At 37.6% G+C, this 27,192-nt stretch overlaps 1 protein-coding gene across 5 annotated transcripts in view; it reads left to right on the plus strand.

Annotated features, from left to right (window-relative positions):
• The window catches only part of Tnrc6a (trinucleotide repeat containing adaptor 6A), an 87,364-nt gene that overhangs the window by 26,996 nt on the left and 33,176 nt on the right, over positions 1-27,192 (plus strand). For 4 of the 5 annotated variants that reach the window (XM_071605543.1, XM_027948477.3, XM_071605540.1 and 1 more), the window contains 2 exons: positions 1,539-1,560; positions 17,480-17,920. In XM_071605543.1, the coding sequence (XP_071461644.1) occupies positions 1,539-1,560; positions 17,480-17,920 (463 nt within the window). Of the gene's footprint in view, positions 1-1,538; positions 1,561-2,037; positions 2,165-17,479; positions 17,921-27,192 lie in introns of all 5 variants that reach the window. The other variant, XM_071605542.1, reaches the window with a different exon arrangement.

A 27,192-nucleotide genomic window follows, 5' to 3' on the forward strand; every position in this document is an offset into this window, starting at 1 on the left:
TTTTCCAAAGGAATTGCTGGCACATGACCTTTATGTTGTGAGACTTAGAGGAGCATCACTGTATGTCTTGGACTTTAACAATGTGGTCATGGTTTTTATGTCCTGCAATTTAGTTTCCTTTGGAAGAGACTAGTTTAGGTTTTTTTTTGTTTGTTTGTTTTTTAAGTTTTTGACATGCAATACAATTTTTATACTAATTCTTTAGCTTCAGAAAATTATGTATCATATTATTTGACATGATACTTCTAATACTTAAAAGTGTTCTTACTAAATTCTAAGAATATTTGTTTTTTCCTATTGTCAGGTTTTAAAGAATGACTTTTCCCAGAAATAAATCAGGTGTTGTCAAGCTAGTTGACTGATCTTTTGAAATTGTCCTCTCATCAGTTTTTTTCCTTTTAATTTTTATTCATAGATCAAAAGATGGGCCTCCATTATTTTATGAATCTGTGATGTTTTAAAACTTCATAAAGCACTTCAGTGTCTAGGGTCAGCCCCCAGGGAAAGATTAATATTTAGTGTGGCTTCAATATTAGAATAATTATTACAGTTTTTACCATATATATATCAATAATGATATTAATTAAAATGGAATTTTTGGTAATTTAATAATTTAATATGACTAAGCAAAATGAATTGCCATGCCCCATGACTAGCTTGTCTTCATTTAGAAATCATTCCTGGCTATCGAGTTACCAATTACTCAGTCTTTCCTCATCTGCCTGCCTGTTCTTGTGTCTCCTATACAGTTGGTCTTACGAAAAGGTTGATTTTTGCCTGGGACCCTCTGTCTACAGTTCTGGAGGCTCTTGGAAGTTTGGGCTAGGCACCCAGAGGCAACCTGCTCTCCCTCCTTAGTCCTGGTGTAGGAGCAGGGTTAGAAAGTAGTGAGAGCAGAGTTCATGTCAGTTCAGCTTCTGATCACAGTAATTTTAGTGAATTGTCAGATGTGTCAGAAGTGACATTAGTTTTTGAAGATTTTCCCACTCACAAATAACTTAAAAGTTGACTGTGTTTAACTGTAATTGTAACTTACCCTGCAGGGATTAAATTTATTACTAGTTTGGCCAAAGTGATTATATGCAGCTTTTCTTAAAACTTAATTTGTCTTTTATCATTTGTAACAAATTTTGAAGCCATTTAAACATGCAGAGGTCTATTAAATCCATTATGTGAGAAGGTGAAAATTACATAAAAATCATTTTTAAACAAAATGATGAGAAAAGTGCAGCTCCCATTTTAAAAATTAAATATGGTAATACAATGTTGTCTATGCTTTATGTGTAAAGAAATGTTACTTTTTTTTTTCCTTTTTTTTTTTTAATGAACATAGTATCAGGGACAATGGGGCACATCTATGGGAAAAGCATGCTTTCTTTGCATATCTTTTCCCGTGCAATTCATCTAAGTGACAAATTCCTTTTTTAAATAAAAGTGTATATGTTTTATATAACTAATATATGAGCATTTTATCATAACAATCCATTTCTTTCAGTTTCATATTTACATTGTTTTTTGTTTGTTTGTTTTTATTTTAGGCCACTGAACAAAAAATCAAAGGTACGTTTAAAGCTATTTTTTTATTCTCCCCCCTGACCCCCACTAAAGCAAGATTGTTGATATGCATTTTTATTCACCTCCAGGATGGGAGAGAAGAGTGAAAAAAACAGGGGTGGGAACAGACTTCTTCAGTGACTTTACTGTGGAGTCATCCTTTGGGTTTTATGCTTTATCGTGGTGTATATTACCACTTTTAGAATGTACTACCATTTAAGCTGTCTCTTAGATGAACACTGCTTTGGAACATACTCCCTTGTTCTGGGTCTTTGGCCACATGTAGTTTTCCTTAAGTCTTCCATCTAAAGGTCTTTGGGATGGAGCTACCTCTAGGATCCCACTCCATCCCTTGGGGTTCTGCCTGCTTTATTCCTTGTTCTCTGTATAATGTTGCCCCCTACTCCTTCTAGAAGACACAGTAGTGACATTCATCTCTACATTAACACAATAATATTGCTAACCTTATGGTCGTTGAACCAGGTCCAGCAGCACCCAGTACACCCTAAGCAGAAGACATGAGGGTGAGAAGGAAACAGGAGCCTAATTCCTCAGACCCTGAATCAGGAGTCCTCCACCCTCCCAGAAGCTGACTGCTTGGTGATGAAAGGTGTAAGGCTCACAGAGACTGAACTTGTTAGACCTCAGTGTTATCAATTGTCATCTTTAGCTGTATCAGAAATGTGGTCTCTGCATTTCATTAGTATATTCATTCACAGTATTGCCTGTCTTTATTTGAGGTCAACGTTAGTTAAGGTAATATTTATTGGGTGCAATTGTATAAGAGTGAATAAAAACAAATGTAGCTTATACTTTACTGGAGAAAGGGTACAGTGTACAGTCATAGTTAAGTGTATAATATGATTTGGCTAAAGAATCAAGTTATCCAGAAGCACAGAGTAGTGATAATTAACCTAACACAAGGGTTAAAGCAGATCTCCTTGAGATTAGGAATCTCATAATATGAACTGGCTAGTCACAATAAAATGACAAAGGGATCAGCATCATTCAGACGACTGAGAAAAAAATACTATGATGTTATATGCAGTGGTAGTACTCCTGGAGAATTAACTACCTAGCAGGTAGTCAGGAGAGTTGAGGGTGAAGAGACAGATAGGGGTCAGGTCAAAGAAGGCCTCGAACACCGTTTATATTGTGTTAGCTTTTTGTCAGTGTAATAAAATACCAACTTAAAGGAGGAAAGAGTTACCTTGCCTTATGGTTTCAGTCCATGGTTAGCTGCTCTGATGCACTGTTGGGCAGGACATCGTGATGGAAGGGTGTGACAGAGGAAAGGTGCTCAACTCTGGCAACCAAGAAACAGAGTTGGGTCGGGGAGAGGGAGGAGACGTTCGAGGATGAGGGGATCAGGGACAAGACAGACTTCACATGTGTACTTCCAGTGGCCTACTTCCTAATTGGGCCCCACCTCCAAATAGCCTGTTCACCTGTCAGTAGGTAAGGATTTAAAAGAGAGAGCTGAGAGAAGAAATGCATTCTGGGCAGAAGAGGGAGGTGGAAAAGACCATGCAGTTTGAGTCTCTAACATAGAGGTATCCAGGGCAGTGACAGCACGTAGGCCTGGAGGTGGCAGGGATCCATGGGCTTGATGCTGCTCAAGGAGCAGAGAACCAGCAGAGGTGTTTGCATCGAGAGTGTCGTGATCATAAGCTGTTCTTTAGGAATGTCTTTGTCAGTAGTTCCCAGTTTCACCAATAGAAATAAGAACAGAGAGGGAAGACTAGGAATAGAGAGGGCAGTGTGGGCTTGAACTGGGATCTTGGCAGTGGGAGTAAAAGGTGGTTGAGAGATGTGTGAAGTGTGACTGACAGAATTGGCAGCTGTTGACATCAGGAGAGGAATTACAGCTCAGACTGCGACTTTGAATCCAGATGTTTAAGGGATAGAGAATACAGGGAGGAACGTTGCCAAATTAATTTTTCTAAAATTCCACTTTCCTCAGCCCATCTGCCCGTTTTGGAATATTAATTTGTCCTTAGTTTTTCCTGCTTCAACACCAAACCGCCCTGCATGGCTTTAAGGGCTTCTTTTGATCTGAACTCCTGTGGTCTAAACCTGTTTCTCTACCACTCCTTTGTACTTTTCAGAGTATTTTTAATCTCCTTGATGTTTATTCTTGTTTTCTTTTTGATTCAGTTTCTCAAGCAAGGATGTCTTCATCATGCCTTTTAGGTTTTCTGAACCTCTAAGTTCATCTCCTAATGGGTCACTCCACCCACCATTGATCTTTCCCTCTCCAGTTTCTTAGTGTCTTATGACACATCTTAAATTGGGCACTTGACTGTATCCTATCTTAGACTGTTGGCTGACCCATGTATATCTGTTTCTCCAGCATAATTTTTGAGTAGCTACTGTTTATATCTTTCCAAATATAAAGCATCCTTTTACATCCTTACATAAAATCTGAACAATATTCAGGTCTTCTTGTTTTTAGATTCTCCACAACTCTGAGAATGTTGGGCTGAGTATATGAAAGTCACTTGCAAATTCATCATGTTGTTTTGCTCCCTTCATAATTAGTCACTTTTTTTTTAATTCATAAAAATGTGTTGTTTTATTTTTGTGCTGTGTTTGTGTCTATGTGATGTCTATGGGTTTTGGCCCACACAGTGCTGCTGTTTTTGATATAAATACACATAGAGAAATGAATACTACAGTCAAGCAAGATAACAGATTCATCATCCCACATAGTTGTCTGTATATATTTTTGTTGTTAAGAGAACCTGAAATTATGTTTTAGCAAATTTCCAGCGTATATCATAAGATTGTTAGCACTGGTCCCTGGACTGTATGATAGCTGCACGCTTGTTTATCCAAGGAACCGCAGCTTCGTGCCCTCGGCTTGCATCTCCCCGTGCCCCCGTCCTGCCCATGGTCACACCTGTTCTGCTCTCGATTCTAAATGTCCTTCAGGTCCATCCCTGTTGTCGCAAATAGCAAGATCTTTTTTTTAATGGTGAAAAAGATTCCGCTGTATGAGTACGCCACAGTTTCTCTTAATTGTCAACAGACCCCAGGTTGCTCCCTACTGTGGCTCCTGGGAGAAATGCTGCAGTGAGCTGGGAGCACAGGTGCTTCCATAAGGTGCCGGTTCACTTCACTTTCTTTGGTGGATGTCCAGAAGAGGGACTGCTAGGTCAGAGGGTGGTTCTATTTTTTATTTTTATTTATTTATTTAAGGGTGGTACTTGGGATTTAACCCAGGAACACTTTACCACTGAACTGGATCCTAAACTCTTCATTTTTTAAGACAGGGTCGAAGTTGCTGTGACTGGCCTTGAACTTGTGATCCTGCCGTCTGTGCCTCCTGAATTGCTGGGATTACTAGTGTGTACCACTGCACCTGGCTGTTTTTTAATTTTTTGAGAGCCAGTTAGATCTTAAGTTTCTTAGTGACAAAGCCTGGTCACCTCAGACTCTGAGATGCTCCTCCCTGCAGAGTACCCATAACCTGATGTTACACAGGTGGGAGGGTCTCCTGTTAGAACTGGGGTTTAGTTCAGTGTTTTTGTCTACTGTCTGCATAGTAGAAATCATGTTGTTTGTGTTGTAGGCTGGTATTCAGTGATATTAGTTAGACTAGGGTTTGATCCCTAATATGCCGTGATAGTACTTTGACTTTATGAGATAATTTAAAGACAAACTTGTATTGCTTATTTTTTTTTTTTAAATGGAAGCAGAGGTTATGACTAACTAGGGCTTTACTAATAACAGATGTTTTTCTTCCTGTAGAAGTTGTCTTTGAGGTATGAAACAAATAATATTTATAGCCCTATACTAACATGATGGGGGAAAATATCCTTCTACTTCCATGGGAAATAGTCAGTGAAATTATTATTTTTAGGTACATCAAAGTCACCATTTTCCTTTCCTCTTAATTAAGAAAAGACAATACATAGATTTATACATGTAAATCTAGATTTGTGTACTGAATAAGGTTGTGGAAAATGCTGAGGATTCCTTTTAGCTTTAGACAAAAATCTTTTGTTTCTAGCAAATGTACATGGTTTTGCTTATAATACTACTAGATTTAAAATTGGTAGAAATGAAAGATTTCATACTTCAGCTGTCTGGGTTAAGACTGAGCAAGACAAAGCAGCAGGAAGTAAAAAGAGAAAGACAAAGTAGTTAAGTCGTAAACTGTTCATAACTTTCTCCTTAGGGTTAGGGACTAAGGGTAAAGAGCCCACGGTAATTAGAAATCTGTGGGAGTCTGAGGAATTGTGTCCTGGGCTGAGATGCTACATTGGCAATCATTAGGTCTTCCCTTGTTTCAAAGAAAACAAATTGGGAGTCTTCTGGTTCCAATTTTAGTAGAGAATCCAGGATGGATTAGCAAGAGTTAGAAGTAGCCTTTTCAGTTACAATCAATTTTACAAATCCTTTAGGCTAGGACAAAATACTAAACCATAATTTGTTTATCTGTGTTTGGTTTGTATTTTTGTATTCTTTTAATTCTAATGAAAGTATGGTCTATCTCTCAAAATGAGAAAAAGTATGCCACGGGAGTCTTTTCCCAGTGTAGTAACCATAGGAGAATGTATTTGATGAAACACAGCCTAGAGACAGCAGATTCGGCTGGAGACATAAGACACTGAATCAACCACTAAAGATAATCCTGGAATTTTAACACAAACAAGTTATAATTGTTAGAAGTCCAGGCTTCTGAGTTAGATAGACTTGAGTTTGTTAGCTTTTCAGTGCTTATTTCTGTGTCTTGGGCAATTTCCTTAACTTTTAAATTCAGTTTGTCTCTCTTAAAAGGAGATGATTCAGACCATCTAAATGTTTGGGGAATGAAATGACATCTAGAAAAAATAAATCATAGGCCTGGAGTGTGTAATAGATATCTCATTTTTATATATACTGATAGAAATTCTTGAATTGCTGCTTTCAGGCAGCAGCATTTGGGGTAAAATCTACAGCTAAGGCTGGCCCAGTGGAAAATGAACAACACATAGACCTTGGTTGCATTCTGTCCCACTATCTTTTCCTTTAATAACTCATTGAGCATGCATTCATGTTTCAGTCTTAATAATATCAGTTTTAATGGCTGTGAAGTAATTTCCCTGTTTTTAGGGAATTTGTTTGGGGGTCAGATTGGTTTTAGATTTAGTTCTGATTGCCAGATGTTTGTGCCTGGGCAGGCATCTTCTGAGCCTTAGTTGCCTGTCTATAAAAGGTTAATGTTTTAAATGCATAGAATTATGGTGAGGATGAAGAGATAAGGGATCTAACGCCTGGCACTTAGCAGATTTAATCCCCCTGTGGAGCTGCCGGGTCCTTGCTGTCTCACAGCTCTCTGCGCAGCATGCTCTCAGTTTCTCCAGCCACTTCAGGGTTCCCTCCCACCCAAATAGGATTTGCTTTTTAGAGGGCAGGGTGGGTTGTGGCTCAGTGGTAGAGTGCTTGTCCGGCATGTGTGAGGCACTGGGTTCAACCCTCAGCACCGCATATAAATAAACAAACAAAATGAAGTAGAATGAACCTGGGAAGGGTGAACCACAGTGCAGCGTCTCCACCTTGGTACAAGGAATACATCTTAGCATGAGAACAGGGTGGAATATCTCTATGAATCTGGTAGAGCAAAACTGGTGTTTTATCTGGTGTTTGTTCACTATTTACATGAGCTCATCGTATAATCTCATTAATGCTTCATGTAGTGTTTTTGATGCAAGAATTTTCAGCATTATAGACTATCATATGTCTGAAATCGTTTCGAGGATGAGGTATCAGGTAGGATATCTGTATTTTGCCCAGTGCCAGGCCCTATAGGGAATACATTCACAGAAGTTGCAAATACATGTTCAAAAGGAAGAAAGGAGAATTGTGTAACTTATCCTTATAGCTTGGTCTCTAGTTCTAAACTTCAGTGACTGTGTTGAGTACTTTCCTAAGTTAGGGCTGATATTCTTAAACAGTATAGAGCTCTTCCCTTTGGTTTAGGGAAAGTGAGGTGACAAATGTGAGGGAAGAGAATGGATCCCTTTCATTTGTTCCAAAAGACAAATGTTTTCCAAAAGTTTGCATTTCAATTTGGAATACACACACATTTGAAAATATAAAATATATATCTCTTCACAGAATAATTGTATTTTGTCAATCTTGCCAATTTTTTTAGGTGTAGATGGACACAACACAATGCCTTTATTTTTTTATGTGGTGCTGAGGATCGAACCCTGGTCCCGCCCATGCTAGGCGAGTGCTCTACCACTGAGCCATAATCCCAGCCCAGTCTTGCCAATTTTTAAATTTTTATTTTCTAAACTCATTTGATGAGAGTAAAATCCCACCATTTATCCAGATGTAGAAAATACTTTTGACTCTGATGTTTATTTTCTGAAAGCGTTTTTAGACAGTGTTTCAAATTTTATTTTTATATAGAATATTTATAATTTTTTGTTTTAATTAGTTATACATGACAGTAGAATGCATTTATGCATTGATATAGAATATTTTTTATAATTAAAAAAATAACCACTTGTTTCTCCTTCCTCCCTCCCTCCCTCCCTCCCTTCCTTCCTTCCTTCCTTCCTATTGAACCCAAAGGCATTTAACCACTGAGCCACATTTCCAGTGCTTTTTATTCTCGCTTAATCGCGTCGGGCCTCAATAATTTGCTGAGGTTTTGTAGAACTCAAAACCCTCCTGCTTCACTCTCCTGAGCTGCTGGGATTATAGACATGCTTACCTAGCACCATCCTGTATTTCTTAAATAATTCAGATCTTCAGTGATTTAAGATAATTCCTTTATTATCTCTAACTTTGGGACTTTCCTTTGAATTAAAAAAATATTTCTGTTTGAGGCTTTTTGGGGGGTGGGGGGGATACCAAGGATTGAACTCAGGGGCACTCGACCACTGAGTCACATCCCCAGCCTAATTTTGCATTTTATTTAGAGACAGAGTCTCACTGAGTTGCTTAGTGTCTCCCTTTTTGCTGAGGCTGGCTTTGAACTCTTGATCTGCTATCTCAACCTCCCCAGCTGCTGGGATTACAGGCATATGCACCTGTCCCAGCTCTGAGATTTTTATGGTGTTCTGCTACTAACTTCTAGCTGAATTTTTCGGTGCTATCTTTTTTTTTTATTTACTTATTCACTTTTTTATTTACTTTCTTTTGAGTCTCAAATGGAAGCCAGAGCTTTCTAGATGTTGCTACGTTATCTTCTAGGACACTTTTCCAAAGTTTCTTAGACGATGAAACCCCCATGTGATATTTGCTTTAAAAATAGATTCAGATTAGCAAATCTTTGTTTGTCTCACTTTTCTGAATCTTAGATTTGGATAAGATTCAATGAGTAGATTAAATACAGGTTTTAGAGGTACCATATTATAAACATTGTGGGTGTCCTCCATCTCTAAAAGAAGATCGTATACGTTGGAACAGATACAACTTGCTCATTTTGCTGAAGAGGAAAATTCACTAATACAGTGGTTTCATCCTGAGTTACACTAATGAAGAAACTCAGGGTGACCTTTTTTTTTTTTTTAACACAATACCTTTATTTCATTTATTTATTTTTATATTGTGTTGAGGATCGAACCCAGGGTCTCCACATGCAAGGCCAGTGCTCTACCACTGAGCCACAACCCCAGCCCCTCAGGGAGATCTTGAGTGATCTACACCTGGAGAATTGTATCAAGACAGATTCGTTATTTCTTTTTGTGTTGGTAATTCAAGTGGGGTGTGGGGGGATTTGGATAGGGTGATAAGAGTCCCTTGAGGGAGCAGAACCGGTGTTTTCCTAAAACACAGAAAAATATATACATCATATTTTTGTAGAGTTTGTGAGGTGAATTAAAACTAAGTGAATGCAATTTTATATTTATTTTTACTTTTGATATCTAATTTTCAACTGATTGTTCTATGCTATCTTGATGTTTGGTATTTTTCCTCAAAACTTTTCGACAGAAATAAGATTTCCTTGTGCCTATATTTAAAAGTTCGTTACATTTCATATAAGTTTTTAAAACTTATTTTTCAAAGAGCCATTCAATTCAAACTACTTACTAAGAATTAAGGGGAGTTAGTGGATTGGCAGGCATTTAGTGTTTTTCCAGATTTTCTGTTGGTGACTTAAAATTATAGCCATTTATCCTCAGTAAAAATTTTAGTATTGCATCTTAAGCTGTATCAGCTTAAAAACCAGATTGCCCTCTGGAGCCTTAAGCATTCCAGAACTGAGTAGAGTTAATATGTGCCAGGGAGTGTATATAAGTCACTCAGTATACTTACGAATGAGCAAGAAGATGATTTTTATAGTAGTATATTGTTTGCGTTTAAATAAATTTTATTTACAAACTGATCTTAATTAAATAAAACTGCTTTTTGCATTGTTCAACAAGCTGGTGCTTTTCTCTCTGACTCTCCTTAAAATAGAAGGAGATGGAATTCAAGTTATTGGGCCTCAAATACCGGAGAAATAGAGCAGTACAATGACACTGTGCTTTCCCTGCATTTCCTACTGAAAGCTGCAGAGTGGGAAAGAAACAGAAGTTGGAAACACCTTTCTTTGGAATGTCTTACCATAGAGAATTTTCTAATCTACTTTGAAGTTCTCATCAGGTTTGTGTCTTGAAAATCTGTGCCCCAGTAAGATAGTGTTGCTGCTGTTCATCAGAAAGCTGCAAGAATCGTTCTCACCCAAACTTGTCTGCTCTTCCTCTGTCATTAGACAGCTTTTTAAATGTGCACATTATTGAAAGCTACCTTATTATTTTAGTGGAGCAGCTAGAATAATTGATTTGGAAGTTTAGAATTAAAGAATGAACTATCAATCACATTTAGAAATACTAACAGAGAAGACAGAAAGATGTGATGATGTTGCCTGATACACGGTTAAACTTGAAATATGCTAATTTGTTGCATGTTAACTTTTCTTGTGTCTACAAGGATTTTATTTTGAGGCTCTTAAAAGCATAAAACAATAAAGATTTTAAAGAATGTTTGTAGATGACATTTATAAAAATATAATTAGAATAATTGTACTTTAAGAATTTTTTAAGCATCAAACCTGTGGCGTTTAGCCTAGTTATTTAACAGGTAGAAATTTTGTCCTTTAATTTTTTTTAAATATTTATTTTTTTTTTTTTAGTTGTAGTTGGACTCAATACCTTTATTTTATTTATTTGTTTTTATGTGGTGCTGAGGATCAAACCCAGGCTTCGCACATGCTAGGCAAGCGCTCATCTGCTGAGCCACAACCGCAGCCCTATAATTTTTGAATATCTAAATTTCTAATTATTAGTGAATGTTTTTTTTTTTTTTTTTTTTAATATTTATTTTTTAGTTGTAGTTGGACACAATACCTTTATTTGCTTTTGTGTGGTGCTGAGGATCGAACCCAGGGCCTCGTGCTTGCTAGGCGAGCACACTACCACTGAGCCACAACGCCAGCCCTAGTGAATGGTTTTAGTATACTTTTTATTTGGTTGATAATGCCTAATTTCATTTGCTGAGAAGACAAAATTTTTTCTAAACATAATAAAAGAGAAATACTTAGGAAAATTCTAAATAGTTGATTTTAGGTGAGAGTAACATTTTCTTAAGAGCTTTCATGCCAGTTTGTCTTCAGAGACTAACCTGATTGTTTTTATTTTCCAGACAGTGACTCAAATTGAGATTAGAAATAGTACTTCTATTAAATTTAAAGTTTGCCAAAAGAAGTACTTAAAGGTACTGTATGTTCTGTAGATATATAGATATAAACATCTTCAGCTGGTAGTCTTAACTTTTTCAGTTCTTTCAATAATTGAAATTCAAATCTGCATGTCGTTTTTATTTTCTGAAGTCAACTTAAGGCTTTATTCTGTTAAAGTAATCATGTGTTAAAATGGTATTTTGTATATTACGCCCATCTTTTCATTCAGTAGTTTCGAAGATTTACAGTGTAGCCAATGTGAAAATGAAGGGTTTTTTTTTTGTTGTTGTTGTTGTTGTTGTTTTCTTTTAATGTTAGGAATTGAATTCACGTATGCTCTACCACTGAGGTACATCTCTAGCCCTTTTTATTATTAATTTTGAGACAGGGTCTCCCTAAGTTGCTGGTGCTGGCTTCAAACTTACCATCCTCCTACCTCAGGCTCCCTCTTGGGATTACAGGTATGAGCCACTACACCCAGCTTGAAAGCTATTATATAAACCTTAAATTGTTGAAAAATAGCAATAATGTATAGCTTAAGGTATCATCAAAGCATGATTTCAAGAGTTATTTCAAAGCTTAAAGAAGTAAATATTGGTTAAAAAGTGTTTTTACAGATTTAACACTTGGTATGTTTAGTATTGGATATTGTCCTATATATGTATTCTTGATTTTTCATTTTAATATAAGACAATTGCTATGTATTTTTTCAATTAATGGACTGTATATATTAGAATAATTTTAGGTTTACAGACATTTTAACAAAATATTGGAAAACTCATAAAGTAGTAAAATTTAGCAAAAGTTAATAATTTAATTGTAGAATAGGGTTATTTTGTTGTTTCATACAGGTCCTGAAGTTGAAGAAATGTTGGTTTAAATTCTTTGAGTAGTTTGTTTTTAAATTTCTGGGCCAACTCAAATTTTGCCCAGCTCCTTTAAACTGTGAAATAAGTGAGTTGTGACATAGCATAACAACAAAAAAAAAAAAAAAGTAAAAATTTAACTTTTTACTGGTATGTGTGTTTTTTACTTGAATGAAATTCCTTTAAAATATTTTTCTGTTGTGTTTAGACAATGGAATGTTAGGACTACTTAGAATGTCCTTCCATATTGGCTGAGCTTATCTGGTACCGCACATGCTGGCACTATATTTTCTGTGGAGCAGAGATTTATTTACAGCTACTGACTCATTCAGCAGTCTGCTGACCAGTCGCTGTCACCATCCTCTTCCTTTTGGTCATTCTTGTGCCCGTCTTCTTTCCTAGCTGTCCGTGTTCCACCTCTTGAAGGTTGGTGCTCCACAGGGTGCCTCCTCAGTACTGCTCTCCACTGCTCTCCGCACGCGCTGACAGTTCTGCATTGCGGAATCTTGTGCACTTGCTGTGTTTGCTGGTACTAGGGATGCCAGTGGTGAAGTGGAGGAGAAATAAGGAACCAGCACTTTACAGTGCATATCTACTGCGGTGTAAGGGATTCCTAAAGGTGTTCCCCCCCACCCTCCTCTTTCTGTGTATGTCTGCCTGCCTAACACCTCCCGCACCCCCCAAAGTCATCCAGCCCAGTGCCTCTTAGAAGGATAAATCTTGGAGGACCTTTTCAGTGTCTTATAGTGTAAAACCTTCTATTCTTCTGTGATTTTGGTAAATTACATTTTGTAGACCAGGGACTAGAAAACTACATCCACACCTGGTTTTGTATATGAAATTTGATTGGAACGCAGTCGCATTTGTTTATTAATCTGTTGTTCATGGTGCTGCTTTTGTGCTAAGGTGGCAGAATGGAGTAGTTGTGACAGAGACTGTGTGGTCCACAAAGCCTAAAATACTTGTTTACTGTCTTATTTTATGCATAAAGCTTAGCTGGATTTTCTGCTTTATTTGTATAAATTGTACACAGTATTTCTTGTCTTTCCATGATGTCTAGATTTGAAATTTTGCCTTCCTGTTTCATTCCTAGTACTATTTTATCTCTTAATTTTTTTTGTTCCGATTGCTTGGGATTACTAAAATTTCATTTGACTTACTGGTAAAATGTTACCTTGGTATCCATGTGTTTTACTGTGCTCTGTACCAATTTAAATATGTAAAGAAAGATACATGGGTCTTGAAACTACTCTAGTAAAAAGTAAATTTAAAAGTATATTGTATTGACCGAAAAGATTTTCTGGTCCTTATGAGAACTTTCATAAATCCATTTTTCTATGCTAATTAATCAGTTTAGGTTTCCTGCCTCTTCAGGAAAATCATTGTCTGCTGTGTAGCTTTTCAGACTTACAGCAGATAATGAGTTGAACATAAGGAAATTTCTTAATTTCAGATTTTTTTTATCATTTTTATTTAAAAATGTTAACTATTTTCCACATAACCATGCCTCGGGCTTATAGGTTCATCTTTAAAGCAACTGATTTCTGTTTTCATCTTTACTGATTCCTTCTTTCTTCTTCTTTACTTCACTTTCTACCTTCTTGAGTTAGATGCTTTATCTTTTTTTGTCTGTTGGAAATAATTAGGCTATGAATTTTTCTCTGGGCATTGATTTAGCTGTATTTAGTGTTTTACTGTTTTTTTTTTTTTTAATAATCCCGTGGTTTTCATATTTATTTTATTTTCAACTCAGATTTATTTAAGGCAGTTTTATTTGCAAATTTTGTTATTTCTGATGACATTGTATTGCAATCCAGAAACTTTACCTGTATTTTTATTCTCTTGCATTATATTGATGTTTTCTTTAGTACTGTGTGTGTGTGTAATTTTTTATGATTTTCATGTGTGCTTGTCAAAAAGATATTATACTAACTGCTGTCGAGGTACATGGTTTTACTGTTTTCTCTTTTTTTGTCTCCATTTGATTTACATATTTCGATACTTTGATAAGTTCTTAATTGCTCATTTTTTTACTTATTCCTTTTGTTAATATCTTTTATAATGCTTTTCTCCTTGGAATTTTCTCTTGTCTGATGTTAATTCTGTTTTCATTTAGCTTTTTTTTAGCATTTCTTGGTGGTATATATTTCTCTGTGCTTCCCGCCCCACTTCCTGCATTATTTTAAAAGTACTTTTTGCAAAGTATTTGCTTTAAGTATGTTTCTCTTTTCTTAACCCCATTAAAGAAATTTTGTCTTTTACCAAATGACTTTTAACTCCTTTATGTTTATTGTGACTTAGGTATTTTGAAGCTAATTCTTAACATCTTTTGTATTTTGAATTAACCACAATTTTGAATTTTTTAAATTCCATTTTCTTTGTCTATTGAATGAAAAGTTTCTGATTTTTCATTTTTTCTCCTACTAATGATTTAGTTGCTTACTGTTATAATTAACTTAATTTTTTAACTATGCAAAATATAATAGCTAGAATTATTCACTGTTTATATGTTACCCAGTGACTCTATCCCCTATCTTTATCTACTTTTAGCTTCTCCTTTATCCATAACTATTATATCCCATTTTATATCTGGGATTCTACCTCAGAATATGTAGTTAAAATTTAGGACCAGTAGTTACACTGTCTTAATTTCTTTGCTGGTTTTAGTGAGTTTTTCTGGACTCAGGAATGAGTCCCTTTCTCAGCCTAGTTTTCCATATGGTACTTTACTGCTGAAAAGGGCAGCGTTTATTTGAGTTTGAGGTGGGGATGGGGTGGCTGAGTGACAGATGTAGATATTGCTCTGAGTTCCTGGTCACTTTGGATTTCGTGTTAGGGTTCTTATACATGCCTTCACAGTGCTAGCAAATAGTCTGTCTTCTCATTCCTGGAATATTTAAAGATCATTTTCTTGTTGCCTTCTTTCCTGAGTACCACATTTTGGGGAGTATAAATTTATTGTCACAATGTTTTTTGCTTTTGTTTTAAAGAATGCTTCATTCTCTCAGTAATAAATGTCAAACAAGGCTGTGTTGCAGTAGTAGCTAACTGTGCCACCTTCAACTTACATGTAACTGCCTGGAACCAGGCCAGATCCACTGCTAAGCATGTAAAGCCTGAGTCAGCTTTTATGTTTCCCATGATTTCATAGTTGCATATACTTCATCTTTCTTTCCTTTTGAGGCACTTTAGAATATTCTAATGCCTTATTCTTTTTAAAAAATATTTATTTAGTATCTTTACACAGTATCTTTATTTATTTTCATGTGGCGCTGAGGATCTGTCCCAGTGCCTCACACATACGAGTCAAGCACTTTACCACTGCACTAAAGCCCCAGCCCCTAGTGCCTTATTCTTATTAAATATGTTTTTGATAACTAATATTTGCTTATTACCATGTGTGAGATACAAAGGAGAATATGCGTCATTGCATATTGCATATATTGGGAACATTAAATTGTCTGGGTGACAATTTCCATACACAGTGTTATTAGAACCAGAAAGCACTTGGAACATTATAAGAGGCTTGTCAGTGAGCATTGGGAAGAATAGAAAGGATTCCAAGCAATAGGAAGAATGTTAGTAATTTTCTACTGTTAAAAATCTGGACTGCAGTTTGCTTATATTCCTTGAAACATGAAAGTCACATTGAAGCAAATAAGAGGCTAAGATTATATATTTAAAAATAGTAAACTGGGTGTGGTGGCTCAGACCCATAATCTCACCTACTTGGGAGCCTGAGGCAGGGGGATCATGGTTTAAGTGCTGTCTGGGTAACTTAGCAAGATCCCATCTCAAAAAATATGTTGGTAGACTGAATCCACCAGGTATTCTGAGAAGGAAGAGGATAGAAGGTCAGGTTGTTCATGATGAAGGTGAAGGCGTAGAGCTGAGGGTGGGCAAGAGCAAGTTGGTGACCATGGTAAACAACACAGGTGACCAGGTTGTACAGCAGCCTGTACATTATGGCATTTGTAAATAACATAGGCCACAGTAGTAGTTGTCATTAACTGAGTGGTTACAGTATACTGGACGCTTGACCAAGATTATCCCTACTTTATAGAGAAGACACAGAGGTTATCCTGGGAGTGAGAGTAGAGCGAATTTCCAGGACTAGAACCTTAACCTTGGAACAGAGAGTCTTCTTCAAGTATGCTCACAGTAGCACGGAGTTTTCACTCCACTTACCTGACTGGTGTCTAGAAGATAGGTGCAGATTTCACAGAAATATTTAACTGCTACAAATGTATAAGTTTGTATTGTGCCAGTCCTTAAAGAATAACCAGTATTTGTATAGTCTTATGTTCTGTGCTTTGTAAGCATTAACCCTTTAGCCTTTGGAGAGCTGTGTAAGGCATAGCACCCTCCCCATTGCACAGTGGGGATTAGAGACAGTCAGGTTTGTACAACTTGAACTGAAGACCCACAGCTTAGTGAAGCAGAGGTGAGACTGAAACCTGGGTTCATCTGGCACCAAAGCTCATACACCACGCTGTCTCCATAGACAAGTGTTTGTTTCTCAGATTTGCAAAACAGTATCCAAATTATTTCTCCAATTTTGATTAGTCTTACAGATTCATTCTGTTATCTTTGTATTTATGTATGTATCATGAGTTTGTCTTTGGTTCAGACTTTATAGTTTATCAATAAGACATTGTTAAATTTTCCTTTTTTTTTTTTTTTTAAAGGAAACCAGCAGGTTTTCTCATAACTTTGTTCTTGTCTTCCCCAGATGTACAGTAGGGACAAACATTAAAAATGAAGCAGAATAAGAATAGTTACCAGAGAATTAATGATTCTTTTAGGACACAGACTTGATTTAGCACATTTATTCTGTTTTTGGTTTTTTTGTGTATTTTGTTTTTCTAGTACTGGGGATTGAACCAAGGAGTGCTCTACCACTGAGCTGAATCCCCAGCCCTTTTTATTTTGTATTTTGAGACAGGATCTCACTCAGTTTCCAAGGTTGGCCTCAAACTTGTGATCCTCCTATCTCAGTCTCCCAAGTGAGTAGCTAGGCTTATAGGTCTGCGCCTCTGGGCCCAGCAGCACATTGATTATTTTAGTCAAGATTCCACGGTCATGTATGAGTACTTGCTTGCTGATCACAGAGTAATATGAGAAGGAGATGGTGAGCATGATTCGTTATCCTGGTCTGGAAGGCCAACAGTCTCCATACCCTTATTGAATAAGTAGTTAGTGGAAATAAAATTTGACTCCTGGCAGTGATGTCTTCTAAGAAAACTCAAGCATGTGAATGAGGCTATTCCTGCACACATACAGCTTCTGTTCTGTTAGGATTGTTGTTTGTAGTGCCTTTGAATTTAGGTGGCTTCCTATGAAGGTGTACTTTACTGGCTAATCTTCTCCACCCCTTCTCTTTTGTTGGGATTAGTGCCAGAACAGATAAAGCCCAGTGTAAGCCAGCCTCAGCCTGCCAACTCTAATAACGGCACTTCCACAGCAACCAGCACTAATAATAATGCCAAGCGAGCTACAGCCAACAATCAGCAGCAGCAGCAGCAACAGCAGCAGCCGCAGCAGCCGCAGCAACAGCAGCAGCAGCAGCAGCCGCCACCACCACCACTGCAGCAGCAGCAGCAGCAGCAGCAGCCGCCGCAGCCACAGGCCTTGCCTCGGTATCCTCGAGAAGTACCTCCACGATTTCGCCACCAGGAACATAAGCAGCTTCTAAAGAGGGGTCAGCATTTTCCTGTCATAGCAGCAAACCTGGGATCTGCTGTTAAGGTGTTAAACAGCCAGTCAGAAAGCAGTGCTGTAATAAATCAGCAGCCACAAAATAACGGAGAGGTGCAGAACAGCAGAACCGAGTCAGGTGAGAGAAGGCCCTTCTTACAAGACTCAAACGTTAGCATCATTAGCAAGTTTACAGATTGACAGCTGTTTTGGTGTTTCTCAGATCTGGGCTTTAATTTTAAAGTCCTGTACAGGGAGTTACAAGTGGAGAATCTTAAAATGTTTCCTGTAAGGTACCTGCCATCCTACTTGAAAATGAATATTTGAATAACTTTCTCGCCCTTTAGGTTCTGCCCGCTTTAACAAGAAGCTTTTAGCTAAAGTAGACTTTGTAAGACTCCAGCCAAACTTGCGCTCTCTCCCCCACCCAGTCATGTGCTGTGCGGTTATGCATATTATTGCATCTAATCTTCAGCAACCCTGTGAAATGTTGTTTTCTTACTACTCTGTCTCCTGATTGCCCCAGGAGGAGTTATTTACTTCAGCCTCCACGCTACTTTATGTATACACCAAGTGTCGCCCTCTACATTGTACTATATATTATGGCATTTCACGGATAATAAGTAGCAGATTCTGGACCCATACCGAGATGTGATTCCAGAGCTGTTGCTCATGACCACCATACTGTGCTTTGGCGACATACTGGAAGTGTTAGGTAAAGAGGAAGAGGACACAGATGTGAATTTTCTAGCGTAGGTACTTACAGCAGCACATTGTCGTTGGGAATGATACAAACTTATCATCCTGAGTTCATCTCTAATCCCCACTCCCCTGGTCACGCAGTACCTGTGTGAGACTGGCCAGATAGTGACCTTCTTTCTTAATCTCTAGGGTTGACAGTAGTACCCAATCCTGTGATTGCTTTGAGGTCTAAATATTACATGTAATGCCAATAAGTAGGCAGTTAGTAATTTGAATTTCATTGGGGAAATCAGGTTTAACATATTGGTCATCAGCATAAGAAAAAATGTCGTTAAAACCTTGGGAGATGATTTATACAATAAATGCTGGAGTGCGCTTTACTGAGAGCACACAGCAAGGTGGCGCAGTACATTTAGAAACTTGTCCAGTGCGCTTCTTCAGTTTGGGAAATGAAAGAGCAAAGCTGTTTTTGAAATGGAAATAACAGAAATATAAGAATCTTATTTCTCAAAAATGAGTATGGATCCAAAAAATCCTAAAAGCATTGTAGGCGTATGTTCAGATGAGAAGACTTAAGGTGTGAGTATAGGAGAAAGTCTTCAAAAAAACCCTAGAGGGAAAAACATCCTGCCCATTTCTAAAAGAACTTTACAAGGTGGACAGCATTAATGTGGAGGTTGAGATGGAAGTCAGGAGAGTGCAGGGGTCAGTTTGAAATTAAATGCCAAAGCAGTTAGAGAATGCAGGTGATGAAGCCAAGGCATCCTGAAGAACCAGATTGGCAGTTTTATCTTTTAATAAAGGTTGTGGTTCTCCTCCTGTCTATCAGCGTATCTCACATATTTACATTAAAATACCCTTACGTGTGCTTCTAGCAATGGTAGTGGAAACTCTGGCTGCAGAGTGGGCCAGTAGGACTCAGTGAACCTTGGAGGGGCCACGCTGAAGAGTCATCAGTACGAATAATGATGATCCCCTGACTGATTTTCATGGGGTGCTTACTCTAACCCAAATGCTGTGATAGCTTATTTAGTTCTCATGTCACAGGCCAGGGAGGGCCATCTTACAGACTAACAGCAGCCAAGTGGTCCGTGGAGAACAGTGTACAAACATTGTAAATAGCATGAGCCCAGAGAGGTGAGAACTCTGTTGACGGTAACTACAGGCAGTTCAGGATTGTGAGAACACCATCTTCACTGTTTTTGTCTGTTTGTATTTGGCTCTTTTTGAACAGAGATGGTTAATGGAGTGGATTTAGCATTTAAATTACTGAATATGGTACATGGAAATTCACTTATTTCAGGTTTTCATGCTAAAAAGGAGCAGTGTTAGGTAGACTTCCTTTTCGTCCCTTAATATGTTTCTCATTTATTCAGTGTGGACAGAGCAAGTTTTGTACCTAGATGAGATTAGATAGTTTGTAAATCAGAAGTCACAAATGGATGCCTTCATGGGCTGGCAGGTAAGTGGAGTAAATGGTGGAAAGGGTGATGGGGACGGTGGTCAGTGGGTTTTGATTTTGTACCCTTGCTAAATACTTACACCTTTTCATTTTTATTGTTGTTAGGACCCTGTGGTGGTCAAATAGACAGCTCTGCAGGTTGAGTCCTGACCTGCCATTTTGTAACTGTGCTTGAAACACTTATTAATCGTTTTTTTTTTTTTTAATATTTATTTTTTAGTTATAGTTGGACCCAATACCTTTATTTCGCTTATTTTATTTTTAATGTGGTGCCGAGGTTCGAACCCAGGGTCTCAAACGTGCAAGGCAAGCGCTCTACCGCTGAGCCACAAGCTCAGCCCCTAATTGTTTTAACTTAGACTTAAGACCTCTTTTTTTGCAGTTGACTTCTTAGTGCCCTGACGAGCCCAAATAACCCTGAATTAGGGGCCATGTAATAAGGCATTTCAGGAGGACTAATATGCTCAGCCACCTGGACAGCAGCAATAGTCTTTTGGGCCAAAATGATCTATTTCACTTTTTGTCATCCAACAAGATCCATAGAGAAATCAGTTAGACTAGAATAGTGACCACTAGTTCACCTTCCCCCCAGATCCAGTGGTTGTTAGCACAGTCCCATCTGGATCACACACACAGGGCACTCAGTGTCTCTTTTTTCTTTCATATGTGTCATAGACACACATGTGCTGGTGTGGTGGCGCACACCTGTAATCCCAGTGACTTGTGAGGCTGAGGCAGGAGGATCATAAGTTCAAGGATAGCCTTGGTAACTTAGTGAGACCCTGTCTCAAAAATAAAAAAGGGCTGGGTGCATGTAGTTCAGGCATAGCCCCTGGGTTAAATCCTGACCCCCTCCCACACAAGTTCATTATGGTTGAGTCATTGGAGGGTACATGGCAAACATGTCCTGGTAGCTACCCTAAGTATAAGGATGATTTCCTGTACAATGACAATATCATAATCACCCCTAAAGGAAAAGAATAACAGCAATTCAACAATGTCTCCTAATAGTTCATGTTCACCTTCCTGCCGGTTGTTCCAAGAATGTATTTTTGTTTGTTTGTTCACAGTATGATCCCTTTGTAAAACAAAGACTATAAAACAATATTACATGTCATTTAGGGATGAATAAAATACGGAAATTTACATGAGTGATTACCACTGGGAGATCTAAAGGAAATGAAGGAGCTATAAATCAGAGGAGGAGGCAGCGAGTCTTTTCCTGTAGACTAGCAATGTATTTCTTCAGGGGGGATACATGAGCGTTTTATGTATTATTATTATTTTAAAACCAGTGAAGTACATGTGTATAATTATGAGGGGGGATCTGTTGGAATGGCTTAAAAGTTTTTGGAGAATCACTAGAATACTGTCCGTGCACCTGCCAGTTTGTATTTTTTTTTCAGCATAGTGTAACATCTTTGCTGTCTTGTAACTTATGTCTGGCTCTCAGTTTTCACCTTTCATTTGGTCTATAAACATGCTCACGTCTCTGTTCTCTTTGACAAAACAATCTGGTAAGTCCTGTACTTTTGAGTTCTTGCAGGATCTCTCCTTTTTCCGAGTTCTTGAAGTCTGTGCTTGCGATCTTTCATACATTTGCATTGATCCTCTGGAATCCAACTCCTGCTCACTTGACTAAAATAGTTCTTATTAAAGTCACTGATCTTCTAAATTTCCAATCAAGACTTTTAAAAAAATCACAATCATAGTTCAAAAGCAGTCTTTTCTATCTTAATGTGCCCCACCCCTGCCATTTGCCTCCTCTTTGCTAAATGAAGGTCTTTCATTGTGTGGCCTCTGTCACCATGTAGCTCTTGTTCTCCTCATACCTTTCTGTTCCTCTTCTGTATTTTACCGTTTTTCTTTGACCAGCTCTCAGATTTTATTACTTGCCGCATCATTGTTGCATATCTTTCCAAATTTTGGCTGTCTTTCTCCTGGATGTCTTCAACTGAAGTTGTAACCCTTAGACTCAGAGTGTTCAAACTTAAACTCATTACCTTGCCCCATACCACTTCCTCTGTCTGGATTCCCTTGCTCAAAAAAGCCAGCCTGTCCGTTCATCCAGTAGCCCTTCCAAAATCCTGAAATCAGGCTCAGACTCTTCCTTTCTTAGTGTTTCATAAGCTAGTGGTTCACTGCGCTGTATAATTTTTAACCTCAAATACTGGGTTTTTTATTTTTGTTTGAACTGAACTCCTTTCCGTCTCCTGCCAGTTGCCATGGTTGAGGTACTCACCATTTGGTCTAAAGTAAAATCCCCCCAAATATCTTTTTTTCTACCACCCGCACCCCAATTTGTCAGACCAGAAGCTAATCATGATCCATGTGTTGCATCTGGTGTGTTGTTATCTTTGTCGTCTTTATTCCAGAACCAAACCTCCATTAGTCCAGTTTTATTGAAAGGCTGCCATGCCTGTTGGGTTACATGTTGTTTGTGGCTGCTTTCAAGCTACAGTGCCAGACTTAAGTAGTTGCCAAAGCTGTCTATCTAGCCCACAAAATATTTATTAACTAGACCTTTACATAAAATGTTTGGTGACCCAGCACCAAAGGCTGAAATAACCAAAAGAGACATCATGGACTTTGTCACTTTTAAGAGCTATTTGAAATTGTGCATTTAAGGTTCTCTCATATTCTTGGTGGTCTATCTCACACTCCATGGAAACACTGTTAAACCTAAAGATTACTTATTTATTAAGCTCTTCTCTTTCTATAGAAATAAAGTCTAAGGTAGAAAAGCAAATAATTCGACTGTTTTGTTATATGTCATGTATTTTGTAAGAAAAAACTTGCTCATGAACTTACAACGGTCTAAATTCTTCCCACACATGCTGTTTATTAGCCACTTGAATTATCACCAGTCTTTGCTCCCTACATAATCTCTCTGAATAGAAGTACAGTAATGCAATTGTGTGTGTGTGTGTGTGTGTGTTTGCTTGCTTCCAGTGCTGGGGATTGAATCCAGGGGTGCTTGACCAATGATACACATCCCAGTCCTTTATTTTTTGAAACAGGCTATCACTAAGTTGCTGAGGCTGTGATCCTAGGCCTCCCACGTTGCCAGGCGTACAGGTGTGCACCACCAGGACTGACTGTATTCTTCCTGAGGTGTAGTACTAGAGCTGCCCCCATTCTCTCTTGATGATTTTGTGTAAACGTAGGATGCTGATGCCATTCTGGATTCCAGATGTTTCTAAGTAACATGCAACCTTCTAAATCTTAGTTTGCTTATAGCATTATGGTTTGTAAAGATTTGCATTAAATTAAAAAAAAAAAAAAAACCTGCTCTTTTTCTTTGCATTACCACAGAGATTTACAGCCTTAATGTTTCTATTTCCTGGGGGAATAAAGTAGTGATAGGGCTGAGGCTGTAGCTCAGTGGTAAAGTGCTTGCCTCGCATGTATGAGGCCCTGGGTTCAATCCTCAGCACCACATAAAAAACAAACAAAAGCAGATACTGTGTGTTCATCTACAACTAAATAAATATTTTTTTAAAAAAAGTAGTGATAATCTACTTAATGGTATTCCTGTATGTTTATCCTCAGATATTTTGAACACCGGTGTTCCCCTTGTCTGAAAGGGGAAATATATTATTTAACTTCTTCAACTCTGAAATAGCTTCTGCACCTGTGATTTCTGAGGATGCGTTTTCTTTTCTCTCCTTTAGTTGGAATTGTGTCTGTTTCCCCTCCATACCATTTAATTTTTCATCCTAAACTATAACTCTTTTCATAACTAAAAATGCCTTGTGACTTATCCTTGATGTGCAGTTTTTAGAATGGTCTTTAATTTAGGTTTTGTTGAAACTAAAGTAGGATCCAGATTAAAAATGGAATTTTAGCTAATAATTATTCATGGTACCTCTCCTTACTTTCCTAAAAGAAAATATAGCAAAAGACAGTCTTAGATCACTACCAATGGTTCCAAAATCAGGACTAGACTAGAATGTGGGAACATTTTTTGCTAGTGTTAAAGGCAACAGAACTCTTTTGCAGAGTGAATTCTAGTGTTTGTTTTTCTGCTTTTCTTCATTCTGATATTAAAAGGTTCCACTTTAAAAATAAGTAGTCTAACCTATCATTCCTTTTGTAGTTTCTATGATTTGTGTATAAAAAATTCTATAACTTCATGGTTTCATCATTTGCCATTACACTTTTTTTTTTTTTTTTAAATGGTGGTCATGATTGAACCCAGGGTTTTAGGCATGACTTACTTCTAATATTAATCATTTGGTATTATTTTGAATATATTGTCTCATTCGAAAATATTTTTCAAGTACTGAATACCTCCCCCACATCCAAAACACTAACCTTGACATATGCTTAGGACTATTCCTGGATTTTCTGTTCAGTATGTTTGCATATTCTCTCAGTGCAGTACTGCCTGATAATGTGAATTCCCTCCCTCATAAATTCTGTTTGAGATTTATTGGGGGAAGTGGAGTAGAGACTCCCATTTTTTAACATGAATCTTAAAATCACTTTTAATCATCATACATGGTTAATATGTTTAACAGTTCCTTGTAATTATGTTAAAATTGTTAGATCTTCCTATCTAGGAACAAGTTTCTGTACATAATCAAGTTGTCTTCTGTGACTTACAATAAAATTTAAAACGAGGGCTGGGGTTGTGGCTCAGCAGTAGAGCGCTCGCCTAGCACATGCGAGGTTCTGGGTTCGATCCTCAGCACCACATACATCTAGAAATTACATATATAAAAATTAAAATGAAATTTAAATATTTTTATTAGTATGTTCAAGTGATTTTATGAGTTGTACTGATTAGGATCTTTTTTCTATCACATTTTCTCATTGAAAATGGATATTAGAAAACTATTGTTTTTCACATGTTGGTCTTTTTGATCTTCATGAATTTATCTCTCATTTTGGACCCTATTTCCTGGGTTCACATGTCCAGGGTAGAGTTTAAGAGTGTTGATGACAAGTGTCCTTGTCTTTCTCCTATTATTGTGGGAATGCTGCTGACACTACATTGTTAAATTTTGGGTCATTCTTTTATTTTTGAGTCGTTTTGTTTTAGATGCCCAATCTCTTTTTCTTACTTTATAAAAGTGACAACACACATGGAAAATAATGGCAGCAGAAATACTTTTGCAGTAATCCAGGAGAGGACAGAAGTGATGGCTGAAGGAAGTATTCTAGATTTAGAAGAAAAGTCTGGATTCAGGACTTGGTTATGTTTGGGATTTTCTGTACACAGCAAGGAATAAAGGATAAAGGGTTTTAGAAACTCACTGAGTTGAGGAAATCTAGGAGAGTTCTGTCTCCCCTTTTTTGGGAGGAGACATCTCTTGGGAATAAAAGTCCAGTTATTCTGTGCATGATATCAAGGAGGAGATTTTAAGTAAGCAAGTTCTATGAGTTCTCATATTCTTCATCAGGGAGACCTGGTAGAATGAAAAATATGTTCTGGAGAATGAAAAATGATAATAATCTTTAGCATGCATTAATTAATGATAATAATGGCCTTCATTTTTTAAGTGTTATATGAATCAGATATGGCTTATAGTTGTTAATCATAATCCTCATAACAGTTGCATTAGATTGGTACTATGAAGAAACTAAGGCAGAGATCCTGCTAGTGATCATACAGATAGTAAATGGTAAAATGTCTCAGACTCTGTGCTTTTGATCACTACTTACCTTGCTGACAGTGTGAGCTAAACGTTTTGCATAAGATGGTACAGTCGGCAAAGTAACTAGGTTAGGAAGTACCCCTGCTTCACAGATTTTGTCACAAGTCTACCGCATAGAATCCAGACTTGAGTCAAGTTGCCTCTATAGACTCAGCCATGTAGTCACCTTGCTTCATGAAGGATTCTGACAGATCTCTCTTGGTTTCTACAAATTAACTTCTGAATGGTGATTTTCTCATCTGGAGAGCAAAGGTAATACCTATCCTGTGGGGTTATGAAAGTGTGTTAAAGCTCACGACATGTAGCTGAACATCTGTTGATGGGCTGGTGCGGACGTCAGTATGCTGATTTGTTTTTACTCCGTGAGATTGACTTTTTAGTACCCTTTATTTCATGAGAAATTCTTTTCATGTGCGTTGAAAGATAACAAACTTTTCATCTGATAACTTAACAAAATGATTCCTAAGCAGGGAGTAGAGATTAGAGTCACCTATGAAGCTTTAATGTATATATTTGGTGAATTACATATACATTTCTGGTCTCTGTAGTCCCTTTTCCTGCCACTCTTTCTGGCTTATCATCTGTTACTTCCTAACAGTGTATACTTTGAGAGATAATGATACAAGCAGAATCTGATTTTCCATATTAGCAAAACTCCCTAGTAGCAATTTACATTTATTTCCTAGGCTTTATAACCATGAAGTATGGGACATGCAGGGCATGGGGGTGCATGCCTGTAATCCCAGCAGCTTGGGGAGGCTGAGGCAGGAGGATTGCAGCCTCAGCAACTTAGTGAGACCCTGAGTAACCCAGCAAGACCTTGTCTCTAAATAAAATATAAAAAAGGGCTGGGGATGTGGCCCTAGTTAAGCGACCCTGGTTTTAATCCCTGGTACCCACCCCACCCACCCACCCCCAAAAAAAAAAAAACCCTCCATGGGACATGATGTGTGCATTTAAAAGCTCTACATGTAATTCTGATTCTTACTCTAGTAGAGAACTACAACATAACCCCCTCAAGACGGGCTGAATGCAAACATCTTTTGTAGTTAATATCCCTGAGGAATTTCTACCTTCCAGAGCCTTAAACCAAATGACAATAAAGAACCTGGGAATTATCAGAAATGTTCGGATTGCCCAGCCTGTGGTGAAGTAACTAGATAATAATACATAGCAGACAATCTCAGATTGTAGGATTATATGGCTGATCATTTGTGGTTCTTAATGTCAGCAGCTGACTTTTATCATAATGATTTGGTGATCTTTCATATGTCAATCGTTGTGTTTTTTTGTTGTCTCTTTTAAAAAACTTGGCTTTGCAGGTAAAAATCTTATTGAGTCAAGCTAAAAATAATTCTTGTTTGTGTGCAGTATTTTAGCTGAATGTAAACACTGAAGAAATGGAAATATAATGGATAAAACTTTGGAATTCTTATAAACTGAAAAGAGTTGTATGGACAGGCTATTCTAGGAAGCAGAATGGGAAAAGGATCCCTAATACATTGCTAATATATTTTATCAAGTTTAGGTTATTTATCTTTACCTGCCTTCATCTCAGCCTCCTCTTTCCCAAGTCCAGCCTGT

The sequence above is a fragment of the Marmota flaviventris genome, chromosome 19 (genome assembly GCF_047511675.1).
Source record: "Marmota flaviventris isolate mMarFla1 chromosome 19, mMarFla1.hap1, whole genome shotgun sequence".
Lineage (NCBI taxonomy): Eukaryota > Metazoa > Chordata > Mammalia > Rodentia > Sciuridae > Marmota > Marmota flaviventris.